The sequence below is a fragment of the Salvelinus fontinalis genome, chromosome 6, assembly GCF_029448725.1.
Source record: "Salvelinus fontinalis isolate EN_2023a chromosome 6, ASM2944872v1, whole genome shotgun sequence".
NCBI classification, from domain to species: domain Eukaryota; kingdom Metazoa; phylum Chordata; class Actinopteri; order Salmoniformes; family Salmonidae; genus Salvelinus; species Salvelinus fontinalis.
In genome coordinates, this window is record NC_074670.1 from 29,101,239 (window position 1) to 29,119,590 (window position 18,352).

An 18,352-nucleotide genomic window follows, 5' to 3' on the forward strand; every position below is an offset into this window, starting at 1 on the left:
GCTGTCTAGCACTGTGACTGAGAAGGAGAGGCTTTTTCCACCCTATGGTACTGTAGTCTTATTTCCATTCAAAGATGGGGTGGAGTCAGAGTACACATTCAGATGTGGTTATGCACTGTTTTTGAATGGAAACCTAACTCTAAAAGACCTACAATTAGCCAAATAAGAGCAGCAGAACATCCACAATTAGGAACTGCAGCTTCTTTCCCACTGCATGGCCTGTTTTCCAATGTTAAAGATAGTGGAGAGCTCTCAGCTCAACCAAAATAAACAGCTGGCAGATTAATCCTTGGGATAGGATCTGCAGCAGAACCGAGAAAGAAAATCTAATTGCCAATGATTTAAATAGCTGTGCAATCTTTTGCTAATTTTGTGGTGCTTTAAATATGTCCACACTCTCAGTCAAGAGGAGGCTCACTAGTACATACAGATGGCTAATAGTGTGGCTCTAGCTGGCTGTTTTCCGTATTTGTTGTTATGCTGTGGCCATCTGATATTCCACCAGATAGAGGCTGTTGTTGGAAGGCTACTGTTTACAAAAGGAGTGTTTGACTTTCCAGCTCTACAACAACAGTGTTGGGACATAGTATGTGACCCTCCATCCAGAGGAAAACATATGAGATGTACTCTGGTGTCCAGTCTGTGTATTCAGAGGACTGGCTGTTTTTTTTGACAGGGAGAAGTGTAGTGAAAGCCTATTCAGTGGTAGAGCTGGAGAGGGCAGGGGCTGTCTTTGCACTGCCTGGGGATATTATGAGCTCATAAACACTAACGCTGGTCTGTGCACCACTGGATGCTCAACACGCACACGCAGGGACATACAGTACACACACACAGTAACACAAGATCCCATATCCATCACTATCTCACTGTGCTGACTGGACAAGGATAAACAACAGCACTGATTGCATCTGTGAACGAAAATGCCTCTATAACATGACTCTTTCTGAATGTACTGGTAAATAACAAGATTTGGCAGTAACAGGCGTTATTGTTTCATGCTAGAAGCTGCGTGTTTGTGTTTGTTTTTGTATGTGTGTGTCAGGGTTTTCGTTAGGAAAATGTGGTGCTGGACATTTGACATTTTAATTTAACTGCTAGACAATGAAATAAAGCTGATTTGAAACCAATCGAACATGAGAGAAATAGACTACTGGTTCCACGGCATAAGTCTTTATAAAATAATTGCCACCACGTTTCTGTGGTCGGATCTTACTTTGAAGCAATGTAAGACATGCCTCATAATAGGAAGTAAAACGTTCAGGTTTCAAACATTTAAGTATATGTTTTGAAAATGCACATGTTACTGCCTCCAGCTCATTGCAAAGGGGTGTGTGATGCGCTGAAGCCTGCCTACCGTTGCCTTTATGCACTTGAATGGCGAATGGGAAGTGTGCTTCAATTACCAGTTGAGAAATAAAAATAATAGCGTTTTTTCCCGTGGCCATCAAAATTGTTTTTTTTTAACACGCTATCTCATTTAGAATTTTTACACAATGATTGGGCTTATAAAAGCACATGCTTCACTCCAGCAGCAACTAATGAGCTGTATAAGAATCTGTAGCAGCAGCTCTCACGCTGACAATTTTCCGCTCATAGGCTTTGTATATGCATGCTTTGTGTGTGTGTGTGTGTGATAAACATAACGAGTAACGAAAATAGACACCCGTAGGCTTGGGCGGTATCCAGATTGTTATACCTTCATACTGACCTTGTGCAAACCGGGATATTCGGTAATACCGGCACTGAACACAAGGGGCGATATTGAAATAAGAAGGTTAGCATTACTAGAAAGTACATGTACAATCCCATAGAGAATGCTAACTAGATGCTAACAAGCGCATTGTGAACATTTTATAGAGTCTCTGGCCTAAAGTATTTGCAGGACAGACATCCCAGCTCATGAAGTTATACAAGTAGCTAGAAAATGCTTCTCACAGTTTGCTGCATGCACAAAACAAATATTATTTTTTACCAAGCAAAACATGATTTTGGAAGAAGCTAACCACTTAGATAGATGGCTAACTAGCTAATTAATTAAAACACCAAATGCACAACTGCAGAACATTTTGCACATTTTTAAACAGTTCACTTAATAGTTAGAACATATCTTTTAGTTGTGAATTCCATACTACAACTAGATCACCTAGATCACCTGGCTGGCCAACAGTGAGTGACTCCCAAGGCTCCAGTCTCTTGTTGTTGTGTGCTTGCAAACAAACACCACATGACTGGGGACTAGTACCGGTAAGCTTCATAATAAAGGTCGACCGATTATGATTTTTGAACGCTGATACCGATACCGATTATTGGAGGACCAAAAAATCCGGTACCGATTAATCGGACGATTTTTATATATTTGTAATAATGACAATTACAACAATACTGAATGAACAATGAACACTTGTATTTTAACTTAATATAATACATGAATAAAATCTATTTAGTCTCAAATAATAATGAAACATGTTCAATTTGGTTTAAATGATGCAAAAACATCATATAACTTTGACTATTGGATGTTCTTAAAGGCACTTTAGTATTGCCAGCCTAATCTTGGGAGTTCGTAGGCTTGAAGTCATAAACAGCACTGTGCCTCTAGCATTGCTAAGAGCTGCTGGCAAACGCAGTAAAATGTTATTTTTATGAATGCTTATGAGCCTGCTGCTGCCTACCACCGCTCAGTCAGACTGCTCTATCAAATATCAAATCATGGACTTAATTATAATAAACACACAGAAATACGAGCCTTTGGTCATTAATATGGTCAAATCTGGAAACTATCATTTCGAAAACAAAACGTTTATTCTTTCAGTGAAATACGGAACCGTTCTGTATTTTATCGAACGGGTGGCATCCATAAGTCTAAATATTGCTGTTACATTGCACAACCTTCAATGTTATGTCATAATTATGTACAATTATGGCAAATTAATTACGGTCTTTGTTTGGAAGAAATGGTCTTCATACAGTTCACAACGAGCCCGGCGGCCCAAACTGCTGCATATACCCTGACTCTGCTTGCACTGAACGCAAGAAAAGTATATTATATATTATTGCCTGCTAAAAGTATATTGCCTGCTAACATGCATTTCTTTTAACTAAATAAGCAGGTTTAAAAATATATATACTTCTGTGTATTGATTTAAAGGAAGGCATTGATGTTTATGGTTAGGTACATTTGTACAACGATTGTGCTTTTTTCGCGAATGTGCTTTTGTTAAATCATCATCCGTTTGGCGAAGTTGAAGTTGGCTGTGATTCGATGATAAATTAACAGGCACCGCTTTGATTATATGCAACGCAGGACAAGCTATTTAACCAAGTAATATCATCAACCATGTGTAGTTAATTAGTGATTATGTGAAGATTGATTGTTTTTTATAAGAAAAGTTTAATGCTAGCTAGCAACTTACCTTGGCTCCTTGCAGCCACAAGTATATACGTACATGTATATACATCGACTGGTATTTCCATCAGTGAATAGGCAAAAAAATAAAAAATATATTTTACAGTGGGATTTTTTTTCAATTGGCCAGCGGCAGTTTTATTTATATGGCTTAAAAAACAACACTGTCCAAAAGCCAGCTATTACCGCCTGTGTGTGTGTGTGTGTGTGTGTGTGTGTGTGTGTGTGTGTGTGTGTGTGTGTGTGTGTGTGTGTGTGTGTGTGTGTGTGTGTGTGTGTGTGTGTGTGTGTGTGTGTGTGTGTGTGTAGACTAGTAGACCATTGAAAGCCCTCCATGGTTGTTCCTGTGGGAGCAAGCTGTGACTCCAAAGCTTGTAAACAGGAACCAGCAAAGTTTTAACAGACTCACAGCCCTGCAGGTGTTTGGATTGAACACACACTCTCCTTCTAGCTAGATGTCTTTCTTATTCTTCAAGGTTGCATCTCAAATGGCACCCTATTACCTATTACCTATATAGTGCAGTACTTTTGACCTGGGCCCATGGGCTCTGATCAAAACTATTGCACTACATGGGCCCTGGTCAAAACTAGTGCACTATATAGGGAAAAGGGCACCATTTGGGAAAAACTCATGTTGAGAGGTTTTATTTCCATTGTTCGGGCAGGAAGTTGACCCTGTTTAGACCCATGCACTTTATCTGACATGGATTGTCTAGTCAAATGATTATATTGACAGAAAGAGGCTGAGAAAACTGTTATCTGTTGTTTTTGAGAATTCATCATTCCATTGACATTGTAAAACTGTCTTGTTTACTTCTAGAATACAGGAATTCAGGCTGTTCCTCTGGTATACTAGCTAGCTGCTATCCCAGGTCATCTGCTTGGTTTGCGGCTGATAAGAGAGACAGGATGCATCCCAAATGGCGCCCTATTCACCATAGGGCTCTGGTCAAAAGTAGTGCACTATAATGGGAAAACGCTCCTATTTGGGACGCATCTGGGGTATTTTTCATGTATGTGTGGTGGTCAATGAATGGCTTGACAGGCCTTGTTAGATCGACTCAGGCCTGCTCTTTAGCCTAGTGTTCTACCGAGCCTGACATAAGTTTGCCCAAGGGAGAGTCCTCACCCTGCTGTAAACATTGTCTGGGACAGGGTTACCTTTAGGGGTCTATTACCTGCTGTATGTCTCAATGGTCTGTCATCTATCAACTGTCCCTCTGTAGTAACACCTGCAGAGCTTTCTCAGTCATTCCCCTCAGGTAGTTGGGTCCAAGTATAATTTCAAATCAAATCAAATTGTATTTGTCACATGCGCCGAATACAACCTTACAGTGAAATGCTTACTTACAAACTCTAACCCACAAGGCAGTTTAAAAAGAAATAAAAATATTAAATACCTTAAAAAAAGAAAAAAAAAAGAAAAAAAAGTTACAAATAATTAATGATGTTTTCTTTCAAATACTTAAGCTACACTTTATTAAGCTTTCCTGGCTCAATGGAACAAATGAAATAGTCCCAAAAGGGCAAACCACACCCATCTGGCACCCCAGGCAGACACTCAAAGAGGGATTTGAAAGATAACAGATACTATTTGAACCCAACTGGTCTGGTAATAAGGTGGGTGAGGGGTGACTGGCCCCATGTCATATAATTCAATGAAGACATGAATATGGAAGATGTGTCTGTGGGTGTTTCATAGAGATGAGCAGCGGGGTGCTGGGTCCGGTCTTTGATTCTGCATTAGAATTGACATTGGTTGCATCCCAAATGGCACCATATTCCCTACATAGTGCACTACTGTTGACCAGGGCTCTGGGAATAGGGTGCCATTTGAGACCCAGTACTAGTCTCTGATGGGAGTATTGGTAGCAGCTTTGTTACAGAGATACTAAAAGCCTGGCTCACATCCTCTCACACCTTTTTATTTCACTATGTTTAGCTGGTGTCAGTATTTTGCAGATGCAGACTGGTGTTTTTATTGTGAGGCTTGGAAGGTTTCTCTGTTAGGCAGGTAGTGTTTTAGCCAAGCATTTCTACTGCTGTCAATGTTGTAGTCCTCCTCAGTCACGACATTGGGATTTCTCCTGGTCTGTGTTCACATCAAGGATACATCCCAAACGGAACCCTATTCCTTATATAGTGCAATACCCCATAGGGCTCCGGTCAAAACTAGTGCACTATATATGGAAAAGGGGATCCATTTGGGACGTGACCCATGTTGAGCGGTTTATTTCCATTGCTCGGGCAGGAACTAGCACGGAAGTTGACCCTGTTTAGACCCATGCACTTTATCTGACATGGATTGTGTAGTCAAAGGATCCTTTTGACAGAAAGAGACCAATAAAACTATTTGGGGTACTATTTGAACCCAGCTGGTCTCAAGTTTCAGGTTTTAATGTCACATGCACAAGTACAGTGAAATGCCTTTCTTGCAAACTCAAAACCCAACAATACAATAATCAATAACAATGTATTACTTGAAAAAAACACAATAAGAAATATGAAATACACAATAAAGTAAGTAATTAAGCATACTATATACAGGAAATATATTTTTAAAGTCAGTTCCAGTACCATATTTACAATGTGAAGGGTCTTATAATAAGGTGGGTGAGAGGTAACTGGCCCAATGTCATATAATTAAATAAAGGTGAAATAAATCAAATTTAAACATTAAAAAAAACATAGTGAAATATAAAGATAATGTGAGAGGATGTGAGCCAGGGTTTAGTATCTCTGTAACAAAGCTGCTGCCAATACTCCCATCAGAGACTAGTACTGAGTCCCAAATGGCACCCTATTCTCTATATAGTGCACAGCTTTGACCAGAGCCCTGGTCAAACTATCAACCTCCATGTCTAAATGAGCTCATCTGTGCTGTCTTCTTGGCTGAGTAATGTTACCTCCTTAAGCTCCCACCTACCACCCCTCCTATCATCACCAATGATTGCAGGGTGCTAGAGATCGTAGCCTACATGATTGGATAACAATCCTGCAGCCAGCAGTTTAACCCAGGTCAGATGAAGCCTTCACTCCTGAGACGGCAACAAGGGCTATCACCGCTGTGACGATTGGCTGACTGAACCCCAAGGGGGGTGTGTGTGTAGGGATTTTTCTGCCATTGTAATCCTTGGGTGGGCAGCCTAAGTGTTAAATTGGGCAACACGTCCAAACAGTGTAAGAAATGTAATAAAAAGTTTGGATGGAAAAACTTAAATGACTGAAACCAGATATAAAGTATGTAGAAAATATAATAGAATGAATTTAGCATTTTGGATCTTGTTATTATGTTTGAGCATAAGAACACAGCATTAGCCATTGTAAAGTGCTTCGAATTGCAGGAAATACCCTTTAATTAAAACTGCAACAATTTTCGCTCAGCTCCATTGAAAAATGCACAGAATTGCAACAAATTTGCTTTAAGACTGCAACAAATTCCCTCAGCTCCATGGAGAAATGTTTGAATTGCAGCAAATTGTCTTAAAAATTCTAAAATGTCTCAACACTTCCAAGATGGGGGGTGTTGGAAATTCAGCTGTGCCCATTGCCACGCCCCTGCCACACCTATGCCCCTTTTTCATCCAGAAAAACAACCTGTGTGTGTTGTTAACATTCTACTTATGTAACAGAGGAGCAGCAGACAGACAGACAGTCAGTAGCTCACTAAGACCAGTCAGTCCACAACAACTGTGTATGCATTCATCTATCTGCCCTGACAGCCAGTGTTTTATTACACAATGGCTGATGTGGGTTGGGTTCTGGGAATCCCAAGGTTTTTTTTGTGGTTCAATACAGACATCATTGAACCCGGGGCCCTGGTCAAAAGTAGACACTATTTAGCAGTGTACGGACATCTGTGTCCAGTGGGAAATAACTCCTCTTACTTCAATTTCAAATTCAATTTAAGGGGCTTTATTGGCATGGGAAACATATGTTTACATTGCCAAAGCAAGTGAAATAGATTATAAACAAAAGTTCTAAAAGAATAAAGACTTTTCAAATGTCGTATTATGTTTATATACGGTGTTGTAATGATGTGCAAATAGTTAAAGTACAGAAGGGAAAATAAATAACTTTTACTTCTCCTCCTTTTCCTCCCTCCCTCCTCTCTTACCTCTCCCTCCTCCTCTCTTACCGCTCCCTCCTCCTCCTCCCCTCTTCCTCCTCCCGCTCCTCCTCCTTAAGTTCACCCCAGGGAACACCACACACAACTTTATTGGTTCCTCTCAATGGCTGGTGCCTCAAAAGACAATAGGACGGCTCACACTAAAAACATGTAGTGCAGCAAGCATAAAAAGAACACGGAGCAGATCAGATGCTCGGCTCCCGAGTGGCACAGTGGTCTAAGGTGCTGCATCTCAGTGCTAGAGGCGTCACTACAGACACCCTGGTTCGAATCCAGGCTGTATGACAACCGGCCATGATTGGTAGTCCCATAGGGCGGCGCACAATTAGCCCAGCGTCGTTCGGGTTTGGCCGGTGTAGGCTGTCATTGTAAATAAGAATTTGTTCTTAACTGACTTGCCTAGTTAAATAAAGGTGAAATAAAAATAAAACATATACTGCCCTGCATAAGGGACTGCAGATGAATGTAGCTCATTAGCTAACTGGCACTGTGCAATGCTGTACCAACAATCAACTCTCCCAGGTCTTCCTGCTGGAGTCTGCTGCAGAAGTTAGCTGTTAATGGCCCTACTTGTAGAATGTGGTGAAGAATTTAGGCTGGGTCCATAGCGCGCGCATGTGTACAGTTGTGACGTCTATCATCTCTCCTCCCATCTGTCTCTGGCCTGACAACTGCTCATTCCCTTAGAGCAGCTGAGCTGACAGGGATGGTCACAACAGCACAGACTGGCTCACACATCATTAGACATTAGATAGGCCACCAGGGCCACAACGCAAACTTCTACAACCCATGCTGCCCACTCAGACGCACACTAACAAGGCTAACTGTACGATGCGCTAAGGTTATGATGTGACATTACCGTTGTATACAGGTAATATTGCTTACTGTATAGCCGTTTTTAAAATCATGCGTTCTCTCCTTGTGTATCTACTACATGGTGCACATTGACTCTTAGAAATAAGCTGTTGAAATAGTCTGTTGTTGTGTATTTGTTAGTGTAATACATCAGGAAAGCACCAACGACTGACCGTTAAAAAGGCACATTCTCTATTGACCACTGGAGACAGAGGACCATGTCTCTTACAGAGTCATTGCATTTGTCTGGAAACCATCCACAAAGAAATCTCCTTTCTCTCCCCTGTGCTTGGTTGTCGAGTGTTATTTAATTCCGATTGGTTTATTGAGTTGCTTTTGTTACCGCCTCACAATCGAAGCTACATTTCATAGAATGTCCTAATGAATAGGCTTCTCAGAGTGCACTGAGTTCTGCACTGGTTCCATTGTCTGACCTCCATCGTTTGGCCTCAGCTGCTGTGCTGTGCTGCCCAGTTTGCAGCACTGTGACTCTGTGAAGGCCTTATACATTCTCTCTCTATCAGCTTGTGTTCTTTCTCTCCCTTTCTCTTCACTCTCTTCCCTCTCCCTTTCTCTCCTTTCCTCTCTTTCTCTCTCCCCCTCTCTCTCTCTCCTGGCTCTGTGTTTGGCTCTCTGTTGTGAGTGGAGAGGGGGGCAGTGAGAGGAGCTGGGCATGATCTGGTTTGATTCGCCTCAGTGGAATAGGGCAGCCAGGCTAAATCCCACTGTGTTATAATAGGGGTTATAATTAAACAACGGAGGCTGTTTACACCCTGGTCACCTGACTAACTCAGGATGGCAGGAGCGTCTCTGTGGATACTGTAGAGGTGTGTTGGCATTTGGGGGTGGGGGTTGGTGAAATGGATCGGTGGGTTAAAGGTGGGGGGGGTTAAGAACGGGAGGGCACAGCTGCTGCTGCCATGTCTTTGCAGCTGTGGGCACCGACCTCACCACCACACCCGTCTTCCTACAACCCATCTTTGTCATGCCACCTCACAACCCACCACTACTGCCAGTATTTTCCCCCTAGCCCCTCTTCCTCTCTCTCTCTCTCTCTCTCTCTCTCTCTCTCTCTCTCTGACAGACAGCTGACTCCCCCTGACTCCCCCTCTTCCAGAGGACTGTTATGCCTCTCCAGTATTTATTCCTGATGGCTTAGTGAGATACGTGCCTGACCACAGACTGACCGACCACCCTGGACAGGCCTCAGAGTAGAGCCTTGTTGTTCCTAAGTGGAGTTTCCAGGCAGTCAGCTACTAGACTGGGAGCCAAATTTACTTGACTGGTTTTAGTCATCTCCAGTTGGTAGAGAGACCTCAGATCTGATCTGGTCATGGCAGGACTCACAGTTCTCTTTCGCTTCCTCTACATGGGCTTTCTGAGGGACAGGGGGAGACAGCAGGGGAGACCGCAGGGGAGACTGGCGCTAACGGACCAAAGTCAAACTTCTGAAGAGAATGGTATGTCAAACCTAATACCCTTTGCTTTCATCTGCATTGCTTGCTCTTTGGGGTTGTAGGCTGTGCTTCTGTATAAGCACTTTGTGACAACTGCTGATGCAAGAAGGGTTTTCTAAATAAATGTGATTGAATTTGATTCACCTATTTTATATGCTTTCTGTGTTAGCGCCACGTTACGTCATTCGGGTGGTCTGTCTTTGTGTGTTATTGGCTGTAAGTAAAGACCTTTTACAGACCATTTGCCTTTGTGAGTCAAGGCTAAATAAACCACCTCCAAGTTACTTCTGCTTTCTCCCCTATTAAGAGAAACAAATGGCAATTCCCCCTTGACTTTCCTTTGAAAAGCTTTAAACCTAGCTACATGGTAATGTGCCTGCTGGACAGCCTCTCTCTGATTGACCAAAGATACTGGCTATAATAGGGGTATCAATGAGTTCTTGGTTCTGGTCATATGTTTGAAAAGCCAGTCAGGTAAAAAGCTTATGTCTTAATTAAAGGGGCAGTGTTGTATTTTGAGACAGGCTTGACTATGCAAATAAGCCAATAGGCTTAGGGGTAGCCTACATTGTCTAATTCTCTGTATGGTAATAATAATACTTTGCATATTACATCATACAACACAATACAATGCAATGTCAATGTACAGTCACCTATTTGGCCCATGGTGTTACAGATCAAGTGAAAAATCATAAATTAATGTCAAGCCCTTCATAATGTAAAAAAATTACTGTGCCCCACAGAGCTGCATAATATGGGAAAACATCTTGGCCTAGTTAAATGGTGAACTGTTGGCGTCATGGAAATAGAATGCTGAATCTAATTCAGTTGGAATATAGTGGGCAGCACCTTGAATACATTCTTTGACATGACAACGCAGGAATAAGCCAGGGAGGAATTATCAACAGGGTAGGAACCAAAGTGTTGGTCAGTGTTTCCAGGGTACCCTAATTTGATGTTACAATACATGTTTTCTTATCTCATGTAGCTAGCTAGCTAACATATTCATGCTTCGTCTATTCCTCTCTTTTTTGGAAGATACCGTTGCACAAACAACATGTTTATCTAGGCCTACATCAGCACTAATACCAGGCTGTATTAGCTACCAAAGTTTGCTCTGACTTAGTACATTTAGCAAGCTAGGTAGCCAGCTAACCAGTGATTAGTATTAGTGGCTAACACAAATTATTTTAGCTAGAACTTGATAATAAAATAAATACTAGCAGATAGTATGATACACAAACTAATACTGTAATTATAGAACGCTTGCAGAAAGCACCATTGTTGTCACCAACATATGTTTGCATCTGACCATGTATACTGCAGAATGAACGGCAAGAAAAGTGCTCTCTCCGTGAGTGACGAGGCGTGTGGGAAGCAGCATTCAGCAAGAGGAGCGGAGCGAGAGATGACTCATGTAGCAAACTGAGTAAACCCATAAAAATGGACATTACATGCGCTGGAGTTGCATATCACATTTAACAAAACAAACATTGAAATATCGTTATAGAGGGTAAAGTAAAACCCAAACCGGTTCCTGTATCAATACCGGTATATAGTACAATAAGGTATACCGCCCAGCCCTAGTTGTAAGTGGGATGTAAATGGCTGCATTTTGCTGGGTAGTGGACAGGGGTCCAGAAATTAGAGAGGGGATTAAAAGCAATCATCAATAAAGCCTATTCCACCGCAAATCCATGTACGACAACTGTTTGGTCCTGCTTAACTTTTTTTCCATGGAGTCGAGAGTGAGGCAGAATTGCTTAATTCAAAGCAACACTCCTCGTCAGTAAATCTTATTTGGGGGGCAGCGGGGGACAAGAAAGAAAAGCTCCAATTGGTCAAAAGACCTGGCATTGCCTTCGAGGTAACACTTGGTTCCCGGGAGGCCGAGAGGCAGGTTGTCTGATTTTCTTCCTGACATACAGGGCCTGCCTACCCAGACTAATGGTTGGCTGCCCACCTAGGATTTCTCTATGACCTAGGATTTCACTAGCTCCTTTGTTAGACAGAGAAAGGTCAAATCAGGAGTTCACGTGGTACCTGTCATGATGGCGGTGTTGGATAATCACAGCTGGCAGTATGCACAGGCAGGGAGTACCCTCATCCAACTGTCAGGTAACATTACAGTGGTCATCTCAGATATTAGTATTCACCCTGTTGTTGCTCTCTGGGTCTGTCTTGGTGCATGATTAGGGAAGCTAGTTGATTCTCCTGTTTTGGTAAATACAATGTCATTTGTGTGAATGGTTTGTGTTTGTCTATTTCTGTACATTACTGTATTGCTAAGGGACATTAGTCTCTACTTGTGTGGTTTGCTGTTCAGATTCCCTCTGCAGCATTAGGTGCTATCAGCTTTCAGAGAAGAGGGGAAGAGGGTAGAGTGTCCTTGACTTATGAAGCTCTGTGGCTCCAGCCACCTAGTCTACCAGAGCCCCTATGCTGTAGTTTCCTTATGTATTAGCTATAGGCTATGTCTCTGTACCAAATGGCACCCTATTCCCTATATAGTGAACTACTACCATGCCAGGCTCTGATCAAAACTAGTTCATTATATAGGGAATAGGGTGTCATTTGGGGCTCACTTTATCTATCTGAAAACAGTGAATTGAACAATGACCATCCGGGCTTCGATGTGGACTCTGGCTAAGCAAGCCCATGCACTGACTCTCTTTTTGATCACAGAAGACACAGACCGGTGTAAGTTAAAATGGGGGGAATTGCTTGTTTACTCAGAAAAATGTGATTGTGGTTTATTGTCCAGCCTGGAGACTGTTATTGCATCCCAAATGGCAGCCTATTCCCTACATACTGCACTACTTTTGACCAGAGCCCTATATAGTATACTGTATAGGAATAGGAGGTGCCATTTGGGAAGCACCTGTGACCAGTGGTGAGATAATAAATGCAGAAGAATCTGTGGCGCTCCTGGCGCCGCCCTCCGAGGGGACAGGAGAAAATGAAGGCCATTTGTCATGAAGATAGCTGAGAGAGAGCTACGGAATGAGATCAGGGTCGACTGTAAATCTCCACCATCTCAACCTGTCACTTCTTCTTCCAGGGACTTCTCATTACAGCTCTGGGCTACATCCCAATGGGCTACATCCCTGGTCAAAGGTAGTGCACTATATAAAGGGAATAGGGTGCAATTTGGGACAGTACTCTGGTCTCCTGTCTGTCCCATATCACCTTGGCCTGTCTCTGTCTCATCATAACACTCTTCTGTGAGGGCTTGTTGTCGGGTGGAGGTGGGATACTAGAGAAGATGGGAGAACAAATGTAAGGTATAGTCTAGTGTTGGCCTTGCCCTGTATAGAATGGAGAACGGACACATGCTACATTCTCTGTCCTGTACAGGCCAAGTGTTAACCTGTAGACTATAGCTTAGTGTTCACCATTACACATTGTCTTTGGATTGCACTTGTGATTTGTGAACCAGGCTCATAGAAGAGATTTAGAGGGATGGATCCAAGGGTGAACACACAACATAGAGAGGGTTGCCCATGGAGAGGCCAATGGTAGAGTTAACAATGCCACGGTCAATAGAAGGAGAGGGAGTTATAAAATAAACGAGGTGAGGACAGTATTGGAAGTGTCTGTGTAAGAGAGGGATCAGTCGACAGATGGCCACAGTGCTACCTTTAAAAGCAGGGAGGGAGAAAAGGGTCATTTCACTGGTTAATAGGCTTTTTGGGGTGATGCACAGAAAAGACATTAACATACTGAGTACAATGATGTTTTATATGGCAGAGTGGTGTTTTAATAAAAAACGGTAAGAACACAGCTGTGAATTTCTCTACGTAGTACAACACAGTATTGAAGAAGCCTAGCCTAGTGTTTTTCATTTAGTAACATTGTTTTAAAGAAGCTGCAACAGCACAATGAAAGAGATTGTGAATCTGTTGAGCTGAGAAAGGCTGGGTCTCTTCCAACTGACTGTGAAGGTCGTACAGCTCTTTAGTTGTTTGGTGTCATTGCTCCCCCTGGTACTAATGGAACATGAGACTGTTGTTATTATAGTGTAGGTTGTCACACTGGAGAGATGGAAAACAACATATCAACAGCACCATATAATTGGTCTTTAATCGTCTATGACTGATCCAACAATATTCAGAAAGCACAGCATAGACACCTGGATTTAAGAATGTATCAGTTTATATACCTAAGATTTCACCATAAATCCAAACCCCGCCCAGTGCCCACCCAGCATGTCTGGTAAACTGAATCAAGCGCACCTAAAATATAATATGAAATAAAATGTTCAACCCAGGTCTGCCATGTACTAACGGCAGAACCGGACCAGAAAACAGCAGTGACACATTCTGTAGCGCTGAGAGACCTGGTCACTCAGGACCGTGTCCTGTTTCTGTTCTGCCTTCTGCTTATTTAGGGTCTCAAAAACTGGCAAAAGAAAGTGGCACATCGTTACCTCAGAGGAAATGCTATACTTAAACCCCCAGAAAAAGGGTGTCGGTGCTGCGCAGAGCAGAGCCAGGCCAAAGCACACAGCATACAGGCAAAGTTTCCCTCTCCATCTAAATGAGATTAGAGTGTCTGAGGCCTCTGTGACTGGACCTGCAGGGTGAAGAGAAACACCCACACTTCCTCTGGATTTGAAGCGCTCCAGAGTCAAGCTGAGCTGATCGCATGACACAGCTGTGAAGAATGGCTCCCATCACAGCCCTAGCCATGGCTTTCTTTACACAAGGGTTTGCATCCCAAATGGCACCCTATTCTCTATACAGTGCACTCGTTTATAGGGCTCGGGTCAAAAAATGTGCACTATGTAAGGATAGGGTGCCATTTGGGAAACAGACAAGCTCTGAATACATGACGGCTGTGGCCAGGAACGCTGGGTCTGATTCGCCTCATCAGAAATCATCCCCATACATTTGCACCAGGGCAGGAAATGCATTTAGGATGTATAAGGGAAGTGGTGGATGAACCATTTAATTCCATTTGTTTGTTCACTGTTTGGGGGTTTAGCTACTGTATAACATTGGGGCTGGGGAAGTAGTCGGCCTGCCTTAGCTGCTAAATTATTATGTCCAGAATGTCCTTATTGGTTGGTTTACTCTCATCCTCTAGCCCAAAATGAACTTACTTGTCCTGTGCTTGGCTTTTTCAAGCTACTTACTTAGACCCTTTTGCTCCTTGTAGCAGCATAGGTCATCCACAAAGGTTGTCCACAAAACATCCTATTCGGGGCAGAGCACTATGATGAACATGACTGACTGGGGAGAGTGAGTACTTGTGTACTATCACACTGGTGTGGAAGTCAGTCCTCTGAGAGGCTAAAAGTCTCCGGCCCAAATGGCACCCTATTCCCTATATAGTGCACTGCATGAGCCCTGGTCAAAAGTAGTGCAATATAAAGGAGATAGGGTGCCATTTGGGGACAGACCATGTGAAGCAGCTGGTCTTGCTGTTTGTCTGTGGTCCTTGTAAGTAAAGTGCTGTTAAACTGACTGAAGAGGGGATTGACATACTTTCCTTACACGGTGCCTGGTGCCTGGTGCCTGGTGAGAGAGAGAGGTTACTGTGATGCTACAGGCTTTAGGCTAGAGAGAGCTGCTGGCCTAGCTCTATGTTTGCTTCAGTAGATCAGACCAGGCACAGCACAGGCCAACTTCCCGTTCTGAGGGTCAAAGGTAGTGCATTATGAAGGGAATAGGTTGCCATTTGGGAGGCAGACATGGACAACTTAGTGTAGTAGTATACGCAGTGTTGTGGGTCCAAAACCTCTCTAAATTCATCTTTTATTTATGCATGTTTTCTCAAAGAGCTGGAGTGGTGGAGTTTATTTCCTCTTCAATCTACTGTTGTTCCATTTGTCCATACACCCGGTCATACTGTTGTGACAGGTCTACTTTTTACATTTCTCCAAGAGCTCCCAAAGTGATATATATCCACATGATAAAACAGATATAGAGGAACTTGTGTACAGGATGCCGAGGTATTGGTGGAGTGTGTCTGTATTCTGCACAGTGCTGTTTTCATCAGACTGTGTGGCTATAAGGATTTTTGTTTTATTCATTCAGTAAATCTGTCGGCAGTGGCACTCCTTCTGCTCCCTCATAATTTACATTGTAATTCCATCTACGGGAGGGAGGGAGCACTATTTTTTTTACATGATAATGTACCCAGAATCCGGTAGCATATTTTTCAGCTTGTGCAATACTTCCACTGCTGCGATGTGGGGGTGGGGGGAATGAACCCTAGCTGAGACAAAGGAAGGAATGTATATCCTTCAAACCATGACTCAAGTCACGATTTAAATCAAATCAAATCAAATGTATTTATATAGCCCTTCGTACATCAGCTGATATTTCAAAGTGCTGTACAGAAACCCAGCCTAAAACCCCAAACAGCAAGCAATGCAGGTGTAGAAGCATGCCTCACATGACGTTTAGTGACTTGAGGACAACACTGTTATTAGCTACATCAGCCAACACCACACCATAGCTCAAGTGAACATTGTGTGTGCATTGTGAAACATCATCTATTATAAGGCAACACATCGACAGCATCAAATGCTGCACCGCCTCCCTATCATCACCATCATGGTTCTGTTGAGCCATTTATTTCCTGCCAATGAATGGTTGATGTCAATATGATGCAGCAGCTGTCATCTCCTGAAGTAGATCAGACTTCATGAATAAGTCATATGATTAAGTTGTTCTTGCCATTGTTTGAACAGAATATTTCTGATCTGATTGCATCACCGCCTGGTATGGCAACTGCTCGGCATCTGACCGTAAGGCGCGACAGAGGGTGGTGCGTACGGCCCAGTACATCAGTGGGGCCAAGCTTCCTGCCATCCAGGACCTACAGTGGCAAGAAAAAGTATTTGAACCCTTTGGAATTACCTGTATTTTGGCATAAATTGGTCATACAATTTGATCTGATCTTCATCAAAGTCACAACAATAGACATACACATTGTGCTTAAACTAATAACACACAAATTATTGTATTTTTCTTGTCTATATTGAATACATAATTTAAACATTCGCAGTGTAGAGTGGCAAAAGTATGTGAACCCCAAGGCTAATCAAATCAAATAGATTTATATTGCCCTTCTTACATCAGCTGATATCTCAAAGTACATGCAGGTGCAGGTGTAGAAGCACGGTGGCTAGGAAAAACTTCCATGAAAGGCCAAAACCTAGGAAGAAACCTAGAGAGGAACCAGGCTATGAGGGGTGGCCAGTTCTCTTCTGGCTGTGCCGGGTGGAGATTATAACAGAACATGGCCAAGATGTTCAAATGTTCATAAATGACCAGCATGGTCAAATAAGAATAATCACAGTAGTTGTCGAGGGTGCAGCAAGTCAGCACCTCAGGAGTAAATGTCAGTTGGCTTTTCATAGCCGATCATTGAGAGTATCTCTACCGCTCCTGCTGTCTCTAGAGAGTTGAAAACAGCACGTCAGGGTTCCATAGCCGCAGGCAGAACAGTTGAAACTGGAGCAGCAGCACGGCCAGGTGGACTGGGGACAGCAAGGAGTCATCATGCCAGGTAGTCCTGAGGCATGGCCCTAGGGCTCAGGTCCTCCGAGAGAGAGAAAGAAAGAGAGAAAGAGAATTAGAGAGAGCATACTTAAATAATTCACACAGGACACCGGATAAGACAGGAGAAGTACTCCAGATATAACAAACTGACCCTAGCCCCCCGACACATAAACTACTGCAGCATAAATACTGGAGGCTGAGACAGGAGGGGTCAGGAGACACTGTGGCCCCATCCGATGTGACACTGTGGCCCCATGACTTCTCCAAAGCTAATTAGTCAGGAGTCAGCTAACCTGGAGTCCAATCAATGAAACGAGATTGGAGATGTTGGTTAGAGCTGACCTGCCCTATAAAAAACACTCACAAAATTTGAGTTTCCCATTCACAAGAAGCATGTGCATGATGTGAACCATGCCCCGAACAAAAGATATCTCAGAAGATCTAAGATTAAGAGTTGTTGACTTGCATAAAGCTGGAAAGGGTTACAAAAGTATCTCTAAAAGCCTTGATGTCCATCAATCCACGGTCAGACAAATAAATTGTCTATAAATGGAGAAAGTTTAGAACTGTTGCTACTCTCCCCAGGAGTGGTCGTCCTGCAAAGATGACTGCAAGAGCACAGCGCAGAATGCTCAATGAGGATAAGAAGAATCCTAGAGTGTCAGCTAAAGGCTTACAGAAATCTCTGCAACATGCTAACATCTTTGTTGATGAGTCTACAATAGGTAAAACACTAAATAAGAATAGTGTTCATGTGAGGACACCATGGAAGAAGCCACTGCTGTCCAAAAAAAACATTGCTGCACGTTTTAAGTTTGCAAAAGAGCACCTGGATGTTCCACAGCACTTCTGGCAAAATATTCTGTGGACAGATTAAACTAAAGTTGAGTTGTTCTGAAGGAACACACAACACAATGTGTGGAGATAAAAAGACACAGCACACCAACATCAAAACCTCATCCCAACTGTAAAGTATGGTGGAGGGAGC

At 42.8% G+C, this 18,352-nt stretch overlaps 1 protein-coding gene across 5 annotated transcripts in view; it reads left to right on the plus strand.

Annotated features, from left to right (window-relative positions):
* The window catches only part of LOC129857579 (triple functional domain protein-like), a 137,625-nt gene that overhangs the window by 21,455 nt on the left and 97,818 nt on the right, over positions 1 to 18,352 (plus strand). Inside the window, exon 1 of one of the 5 annotated variants that reach the window (XM_055925987.1) lies at positions 9,498 to 9,853. The exons of the other annotated variants lie outside the window; for them this stretch is intronic. Within the exon in view, the coding sequence (XP_055781962.1) occupies positions 9,727 to 9,853 (127 nt within the window). The 5' untranslated portion in view covers positions 9,498 to 9,726. Of the gene's footprint in view, positions 1 to 9,497; positions 9,854 to 18,352 lie in introns of those variants that run through there. 5 annotated transcript variants of the gene reach the window in all.